Here is a 9664-nt window from a genome sequence, read left to right on the forward strand (position 1 = left end):
GAGTGAGTGATTTGTGAAATTAAATATAATTTCAGAGCTACAGCACTGCATCACTTTACAGAGGAAGAAACCGAGCCTGGGGAAGAAAAGACACTGCCATGGGGGTCTCACCACAGGCCTGTGGGGAAGCTGAGACATGAACCCAGGTGTCTCTCTCCCCAGGCCAGTGGCTGCCAAATTTGGCTTTATAGTGGAATCACCTGGAGATCTTGGAAAAATGCTGATACCTGACTCCCACCTCAGACACTCTGATCTAGCTGGTCTGTAGTGAGGGCTGAGAATTCTGTTTTTGTGGTTAGTGAGGAAGATTGGCCCTGAGTTAACATCTATGCCAATCTTCCTCTATTTTGTATGTGGGACGCCACCACAGCATGGCCAACAAGTGGTGGAGGTCTGCGCCAGGGATCCAAACCCAGGCAGCTGAAGTGGAACACGTGAACTCAGCCACTATGCCACAGGGCCAGCCCCAGAATGCTGGTTTTCAAAAGCTGCCCAGGTGATTGTAATGTTTAGCAAAATTTGGGAACCATCACCCTAGGCCCTTTTCACTGTATCATGTTGTATTAAGAAAAAAAATTGCATCAAAATCTATAAAAACCCATCTAGACCTCCTTTCTGTCTTTAATTCAAAGTTGGTCTTTCTCGAAATGTCCTTTGCTAGAGCCAGTAAAAGGGAATGAACTTGGCTGCTCTCAGGGGTGCAAAGGAGAAGAGGAAGGAAGTGGCTAGCGGCCAGGAGGAGGCAAGTGAGGTTGGAGAGGGTCCTTGGGAATGGACCCCAGGCTTCCCTCGGCCACGCCTAGGAAACTGTCTTGCGACAGAGCTGGTAATGGTAGAAAAACCGTGGGGCTGGGTCCTCCCTGCTCCACTCAGACTCTCTCCTTGAGCCTCACGGGAACTTTGTAAGCTGTAGACCAGTGATGCCGCTGCCCTGCTTCTGACCCTTGAAGACACCTGACTCTTGGTCATGCAGGGCAAGACCCTTCAAGGAGTAGCAACTTAATTAAAAGGACACAGTTCTAGAGGTATTGCCAGCTTGCTTTACCCCAAGGCCGGCGCGAAGCCATACCAGCTAGAAACCCTAACAAATGCCTGCCTCATGGCTCCACTGTCTGCTGTGCCTGCACGTATCAGGGCTCCTGTTTACTGAATGCAGCAAAGGAAGCAAAGATGGGAGGGAAGGGAGGTGAAAGAATAGACTATGGGAACAAGAAGGCACTTTGGAGGCTCTCTGCTCAGGGGTGGTCCTCAGACCAGCAGCTTTGGCATGACCTAGGAGCTTGCTGGAATTGCAGACTCTTAAGTTCCACCAAGCAGAATCTGCATTTTATTTAATAAGATCTGCTGGGGAGTCCTATGCACATTAAAGCAGCACTGGTTTTAATAGTTTTCCTGTTCTTCTTGCCTGGGGGACTTGGTAAAGATGCAAAGGCCCTGAGCCTGTCCTTCTCCAATGAGCCTGAGACTGTGCGTTCCTTGTTAGCTCCCTCGGTGGTTCTGGTGCCCACCCAGGTGGGAGAAGCTCTGTTTTTACAGAGGAGGAAACTGAGGCCCAGAGAGAGAAAGAGAGAGAGAGAGCGCGCGCTAGTGGCAGGCTGTGAGACATTGTTAATTGGGGAACCTCAAAACTGAATAATTTGCTCTCCCCCATGACCGTGTTTGAACTCCATCCCCTAGTCATTCAATCTGGTGCCTCTTCTCAGAGCTGAGGGACATCTGGGAATTCTGTGTCCCTTCCTCACACTGGCCCATAGCCCTGGCTCGTCCCCATAGTCTTCTCTGTTCCATAACTCAGTTCCAAGATTCCTGTGAACACCAATGCCCCCCAGGTGCCCCCTCTGTGGATAAAGGGATCGGAAATTCTGTCTGGCTTTTTTTTTTTTTTTTTTGAGAAAAAATTCAGGTTTCCACAATGATCTTAAGCTGAAGATTATGCAAAAGAATGAAACAGACAGAATGGTGCAACCTCAATCCTGGTGTGAGTCAAGGGTATCATGGTTTCTTGTAAAAGTCGATGTGTTTCTTTTGGTTATAAACCAATGCATTCCATTGTAGACAATTTAGAAAATAAGAGGAAAAGCCCAAAGAAGAAAACGGTCATAACCCCATAACTCAAAATGACTTGTTAAAATTTGGTACAAAACCTTCTGGTGCACTCTGTTTCTGAGCATCTCCTTCTATCTGTATCTTTTTACATCACAGGAATCACACTATGCAAACTGTTTTGTAACCAGGGTTATTTCACTTAATGATACATAGTGACCATTTGCTCTTGTCATTTCACAGTCTCTTATCTCCTCAGCTTACCAGCTTTTTTTTCTGAGTCACCATGTTCTCAACCAGCCCTGTTCTTGGGCATTTTGATTATTTTCGTTTTGCCCCTGCAGTGAACATTCTTGAGAAGTCTAGCTCCATCTCTGTGCCATTCTTCTTAGGATCAAGTATTAGAAGTGAAAAGGAGAAGTCAGATGTTGTAAATAATTTTAAGAATTTGGATATGCACTATCAACTTGCTCTCCATCAAAACTGTTCCAACATAAACAATCCCTCTGTATTTCACTTCCCATAAATGCCTCTATTTGCCTCTAGATATTAGGAATTAAATAATTGTTCTTGCCATTATCCCATGATGGTTCTATTTACACAGTTACATTTCTTGTGTTATCAGTGAATTTAACTTTTTCATGTGTTTATTCATCATTTCTATTTGGGTCTGTGTATGTGTGTGCGTGAAAATGCCACTTTATTTCCTTTGCCATTTTTCTACTAGTCTGTTTTTCTTTTTCTCATTGATATATAGAAACACTTCATATAATGATGTTGTTCTCCAAATTTGGTAATTGCTTTTTAATTCTGTGTATGGACTTACAACTTTTACAATTCAAATCAATTTCTTTTCTTTTTCTTTTGTGTGTAGAATAAGTTAAATATTTACCTATATTTTCTGTGATTAGTTTATGATCTTATTGTAAAAATTTAACCTTTGTGTCCTTTTAGAATTTATTTCATTGTGTGAACGAAGGTAGGAAATTAACTTTCTTTCTTCCCCAAATAGCCCACCATTTGTTCTAATGCCATTTATTGAATAGTAATTCTCTACAGACTTAAAAGACTAAGTTTACCTTATTAAACTTTTATATATATTTGTAAATACACTTCTCGGGTTTTCTATTTTGTTCCCTTTATTCATCTTCTTTCTCTTCTTATATCAGTAATGTACTAGCATCAGGTCATAATTAATTTTAGAAATTTATAGAACAAGTACCCTCACCCCATCTTCCTTTTTAAAAGTTTCCTAAAAATTCCCACGTTAAAGTTTGTTTATTTAGCTTTCTCATCTCAAAATGACAACAAGAGCAACATGATGATACTTTTCTCTGTCCTACAGATCCAGTATCAGCCTAGATAGACTGATATGTTCAGGCAGCCATCATTGATGCCTTGATCATCTGGAAAATGAAGTTCTCAGCCTCATAGTCTAAGACCTCTGACCGACCCAGTTAGCTCCATCAAGTCTCCTCTTGTGTTTTCTTTGTCTCTGTGTCTTTGTCAATGTTTTATTATCTTCCCCAAACTCTCTTCCACTCCCTCATTTCTGTCCTTTAAATTATACATACTCTGCAAAGCAGCTAAAAATAAACTCTCCACAGGGTTTCCTGAACTCCTCTGTAATGAAATAGCACCCTATCATCATGGCTCTGCTACTTCTGACTCACCTTTAGCTCTTTCTCCAGTTTATCTTAGTAACTTGTGTAGCTCTCGTTCCTTTGGTAGCTAACCTGAGAGTGGAAGCCCCACCTTTACACCACCAGCCAGAGCCCAGCAGGGATCCTGGAAGAGGACCCTCAGTCTGCGATTTCCAGCCCAGCAGGGACCCCCTACAGGACACTCAGTCAATGATTACCATCTGAATTCATTTGTTCTCCTTCCTGACCCTTCTTTACCTTATAGAATGCTCTTCTGGGCAGCCTCCTGGTTTTGGCCACCTTTGTGACTGTATGCAATGCCCAGTGCTTCGTCATACCTCGTGAGAACATTCCAGGCAATTTACCTAATGGTAAGTCCCTACTTTTCTATGTTTATTATGTCATTGCAGCCTGGTGGATGTAACCTGTTGGCAGATGACAGCCTTTGAATCTACGTGAGAAGGAGGGTTAGGGCAGAGAGAGAAAAGGAGTAAAATGAGGGCCTTCCATTTGCCATTTATATCAGACAGTGGTTCTCAACTCTAACTATGAGAATTGCCTGGAAAATTTTTGAAACTTACCAATGCTCAGGCCCCATCCAAGACCAGATAAATCAGAATCTTTGAGGTAGGCGCTGCATGTTTAAAAGCTTCTCAACTGACTCCTACATGAGCCAAGAACCATTGATTATTCCAAAGCAGTACTTCTCAAACTTTAACGTGCAAACCCTCTGAAAATCTTGTTAAAACACAGGTTCTGATTCTGTGGGCCTGGAGTCTATACGGCCTCAGGTGATGCCAATGCTTCTAGACACTTAGGCACACTGGAACCACCAGTTGTTGTCCAAGGATCTAAACCAGTTGTTGTCCCCCTGGGCTGAACATTTGAATCACTTGAGGAGCTTACTAAAAATATAGTGCCTGGGTCCCATGCCCAGAGATTCTGATTTCATTGTTCTAGTGTGGGACCCAAGCATAGATTTTTTTTTTTTCCCAAATACCCGAGATGTTTCACATGTGCATTTGGAGCTGAGGACCAAAGCAAAGAGAAATTGAGAAATGAGGCATTTATCCAGAGATAAACCAGCAGGGAAAAACTTAGCCCCATGTTCCTCCAGGCTCATAATAGTTATTTGATTCAAGATGAGGCCCTTAGTTTTTCGTGAAATGTCTGTTCAGGAACAAAATCTGGAAATTTTTGTTTCCATCTTCAGACTGTCCTAGGTTTTGTGCCTTGTTCTGGTTGCATGCCCTGGGGACTCCACTGACGAGGCCACATGTTTTATTTTAGAATGCAAGGATCTGGATGGAGTCACACACCCGATGAACTCAAAGTGGAAGACTAAGAGCTGTCAGGAGTGTTCTTGTGACCAACATGGAATCAGCTGTTGCAACACGTAAGTCTCAAACCAGCAGACCCTAGATGGGGATGCAGCTGGCGTTGGGCTGCTCAATGGGGAAACAGCTACTCTCTTTCAAAATCCCATCCTGCAAGGGGTTTAGTTGTCAGTCCTATTTCTTTCTTTCTTTCTTTCTTTTTTTTTTATTGTGGTAAAACATACCTAACATACAATTTAGCATTTTAAGCATTTTAAGTATAAAATTCAGTGGCATTGAGTATATTCACATTTTTGTGCCACTATCTCCACCACCCACCTCCAGAACTTTTTCATTTCCCCAAACAGAAGCTCTGTACCCATTAAACACTAACTCTCCATTCCCTCCTCCCCTCAGTTCCTGGTAACCACTATTCTACTCTTTGTCTTTATGAATTTGACAACTCTAAGTGGAATCGTATAGTATTTGTCCTTTTGCGACTGGCTTATTTCAGTGTAACATCCTCAAGGATCATCCATGTTGTAGCATGTCTCAGAATTTCCTCCCTTTTTAAGGCTGAGTAATGCTCCATTGTATATATAGAGATATATATCACATTGTTTTATCCATTCATCTGTTGATGGACATTTGGGTTGCTTCCACCTCCATCTTACTTCTTTTAAGTGGTTTTTGAAACTTGATAAATATCTTTATTATTAAATACCTATATCCAGATAGTTGCTGAAGACAGGAAAGGGTACCCAATGGTCTGACGCTATTCTAGAAGTTGCTAGTTCACTTCACTTCTAGAAGTTCACTTCAGCCTTGGCCTGTGGCGATTTGCAAGAAGAGGAGTGGATCTGAACACACGCAGAGGGAATGGATGTGAGGCGTAAAGGACGATCTGTAGTGCGCCTTGTCCTCTAAACCCTATGTTGCTTCATTGCTCAAGGTTAACTCAAGTCAGCTGGAAGGTCGTGCAGATGTGTTCTGCTAGGTTACTGTGGACGCCAAAGATCTTGTACTCAGGCCAATAGAACAGAGAATACCTGCAGTGTGGCCCTGATTTTCCTGTTTCCTCAGTATCAACATCCATGCTAGCCACTCCCCATCCTCCCACCTCAAATCCATCTGATGTTTTCACGTCAGCCTTAGCCTTCAGAGTTTTGCAAGAACAGGAGTGGCTTTGATGACAGAAGCGTTGGCATAACGTAGCATTTCCCAAACTTGCCTGACCACAAACTCATCTGAGAAACTTGATGAAATGCCGATTCCTGGGGCCCACCCCAGAACCTGTGGAATCAGAATCTATAGGATGCTGAGGAATCTGAATTTTAACAAGTGCTTCAGAGAGTCTTATGAGTAGAGGAGCGAGCACTTGACTTAGAATATTCGAGCGCTGCTGAAGTTAAGGGTCCAGAAAGTTCTGAACATATTTCTTGAGCATGCCCCATGCTAAGTGCTTCATGGAACAAGAGGAATATCACATCAGGAGACGGCCTGGCTGGTTCCCTGAAGCAGGTTCCTAGTGATTGCCCCGGCTGGGTCACTGCATCTTACAACTAAACCTTGATTCTGTGGTTCCAGAAATTTGCCATTGTCTTCGCATCATGTTAATCTGACTCCGGAGTGTGATTGTACTGGCCAGGTTAAGGGCTAGTGAGCCATTCCTCTCTGACATGGGAGCGCACCTCCAAAGTGGTCAAAGCATCCATGTCACTCGGATTTGACACCCCTGTACCCCAGTCAGTGCTGTGTCATCACAGCCACATCAATACAACCCTCTTCTAGGGTTCTGTGGACCTAGTGTAGAAAGGTGATGTGGGAAGAGCCTCAGTGCTGGAGTCAGAGTCACTGAGTCTGAATCTCCATTCCCTTGCATACCAGCTGTGTGACCCTGGATAAGTTTCTTAATCTCTCTGAGCCTCAGTTTCCTCACTGTAAAATAAGGATAAGCAGGCGGATGTGAGAATTAAACGAGATTCCACATACAAATTCATTAACTCAAAAAAATATTTAATGCCTTCTGTATGCCAGTTCTGTGTTCCCCGAGCCTGGAACAGTAACTGGCACCTAGTCTGGGCTCAAGGTGCCCCTTCCTCTTTTCTGCCATGTTGCCTATCCTGTTTGGCACATGGATCCACATGGAGCAAACGTGTGCATTTCTCCCTGTGTTCATAGCCAACTCCTTTTCCTTGTAATTGCCTCACAGCCTGGCAAGTTTTTCTCGTGAACTTCTTTGTTTGCCCTGGAAAAATACAGGTTTTGATTGAATTTTCTCTGGGAGAATTTTTTTGACCCACTGCACTCTCTAGGGGACACTGTCCAGATCTCAAGCTGCCCAGTGGCAATGGAGCCTGGGGTTGGAGGCCCGCGGCCAGGCTGCTCTGGCCTCTGTGCTACCCAGGCCTGCACCCAGGGGCCCTGTGAAAACCTTATTCCAACTCATTTTGGTTTCCAGATTACCCTTTGGGGGAAGAGGATTGAAACGTCCTCTTTTGTTAAAGTGAGTCACCTTTTCCAAGGAAACATTGTCAGAAAGGCCCTGGGCATGGCTGCTTCTGTGTACACTTTGGGGGAGGGCAATTGAAATGTGGTGTTTATGGATGGGTTTCAAGAGAGCAATGAGCCCAAAGCTGTTTGCTCCCTTGAATGCGTGGGTGGAGTTTCCTGGGGAGATGGTCCCTAGTTTTCATCAGCTTCTCCCTGGGCTCCATGATCCCAGCCTGGAGTGACTCTGTTCCTGTTGGCTGAGCCAGCTCCTAATCTAACAGGCCTCCAAGCAAGGGTTGGGACAACCTTGAGGGAGTTGGGACAACATTTGAGCAGCAGTATTCCTGGCCACTTCCTGTGCAGGGAGGGCAAGAAAAGCCAGGCGGGAACAAGCTGCCTGGCCCTGACATTGTTCCTGGAATTCAGGAACAAGGTCAGACATGGTCTATGTGTTCATAGTCCAGGTTCTATGTGTTTGGGTCCTGAAGGTGGCACCGTGGGGTTGCCAGCTGATGGGTGACCTTAAGTTGGTGAGGGGCATCCCAAACAGCTAGAGTGTGGGTTGCTTCCGGCACAGAGCTGGCCCTGGGGAGGCCCGGGTATCCTATCCCTTCTAACAAGCTTTGCTCTTGTCTCAATGACAGCGTTGCTATACCTGCGGATTATGACACAACCAAGTGCGAGAAAATCTTTAACGAGAAGACCTGCAGCTACAAGGTGGTGGAGCGGAATGACCCAGAAAAGACCTGTCCTGTCAGTGGGTGGATAATGTAATGTGCTTCCAGTAGGCCAGGTGCTCACGTCTTCTCAGGCTGGCCTCATTCTCCTATGGCCTCTAACAGTCCATGCTGGTGTAACCCTACCTATCAGTAAAAAATGTTTCAGCAACCACTTGAATATGTGTGTTTTTAATTTAGAAATTATGTGGACACTGATATGATGCACATTGTAAAGCATGCAAACATTTAAAGGAGGAGACAAAAAATAAATATGAATAGGGGCTGGCCTGGTAGTGAAGTGGTTAAGTTCGCGTGCTCCACTTTGGCAGCCAAGATTCACAGGTTTGGATCCCAGGCAGGGACCTAACACTGCTCATCGAGTCATGCTGTGGTGGCATCCCACATAAAATAGAGGAAGATTGGCATGTATGTTAGCTCAGGGCCAATCTTCCTCACAAACACAAAAAATAAATAAAAATAAATAAATAAACAAATCTGAATAAAAGTTACACTATTTCCCCTATACTTCAGTAGATCACTGTGCATTGTACTCAGGGGACCACTGCCACTTCTGTCGCTTCTGATATATCTGCACCCTGCTGCCCCAGTGTTCTGCTCTCTGGTGAACAATTCAAAAAGTAAATGTGTCTTTGCGATGGAGTCAGGTCCCTTCTTTTCTTTGAGGATTTCATGTTTATCCTTCCTTCCTCTTCTTCAGGGAGTGTCCTTCAGGCTGTGTCCCTTACACGCATCTGTGTTTGCCTGAGGCTAGAGCAGGTTAGAGCAGGTCAGCCTGGGAGAAGTGCCTGCAGGACCACGTACTGCCTGATGGGCTATTAAAAGGCCAGGGGCTCTGCCTCCTGGATGGGGGGATGGCTTGGGTGCAAGGCTCCAGAATCAGTTGTTTCTTGCTACATACAGACCATCCCAAAACTTAGGGATTTCGAACAATGACAGTGCTGTTTCTGTGTCAGAGAACCTTTGTTTGCTCAACAGGTCCTTGCTGAGTGCCTGGGCCAGGCGGTGCTCTGGGCTCGGGGCTGCAGCAGTGAATCAGAGAGACCACGTCCCTGCTTTGCTGGGGCTTAGAGTCGGGTGTGCGTGTGTATGTGACCGATCCCAAACAAGCACGCAGTCCTCTGTCGAACAATCTGTGGGCAGTCGGTGAAGAGCTTTATTCCCCCTCTGCCCCCTAATCCTACCTCTTCAAATATGCACTGTGGACTAGGTGAGCAATCTAGGCAGCCTTTAGCTTTTTTGGTTATCCTGAGATAATGAAACAGTGCTTTGGTCACTTTTAGTTACAAAAAGTCTCAATTCAGAGTCCGCATCTGACCTGAGAGAACCGGGGACAGGAGAGTTAAGAGTATGACGCAGTCCTAACTCCTCTGCCTGCGGGAGTGTTTAGGGGGGTTTACTTCCTCATGGGGCTTTTGTGGACCTCTTCGAG

At 44.8% G+C, this 9664-nt stretch overlaps 1 protein-coding gene across 2 annotated transcripts in view; it reads left to right on the top strand.

Moving 5' to 3' along the window:
- MSMB (microseminoprotein beta) overlaps positions 1–8383 on the top strand; it is a 65965-nt gene extending 57582 nt beyond the window's left edge. For both annotated transcript variants that reach the window (XM_070229596.1, XM_014734115.2), the window contains exons 2-4: positions 3952–4057; positions 4977–5082; positions 8140–8383. In XM_070229596.1, coding sequence (XP_070085697.1) covers positions 3952–4057; positions 4977–5082; positions 8140–8269 — 342 coding nt within the window. In that variant the 3' untranslated portion in view covers positions 8270–8383. The remainder of the gene's footprint in view (positions 1–3951; positions 4058–4976; positions 5083–8139) is intronic.
- The last annotated feature ends 1281 nt before the right edge of the window (positions 8384–9664 follow it).

Source organism: Equus caballus, chromosome 1, assembly GCF_041296265.1.
Source record: "Equus caballus isolate H_3958 breed thoroughbred chromosome 1, TB-T2T, whole genome shotgun sequence".
NCBI lineage: Eukaryota > Metazoa > Chordata > Mammalia > Perissodactyla > Equidae > Equus > Equus caballus.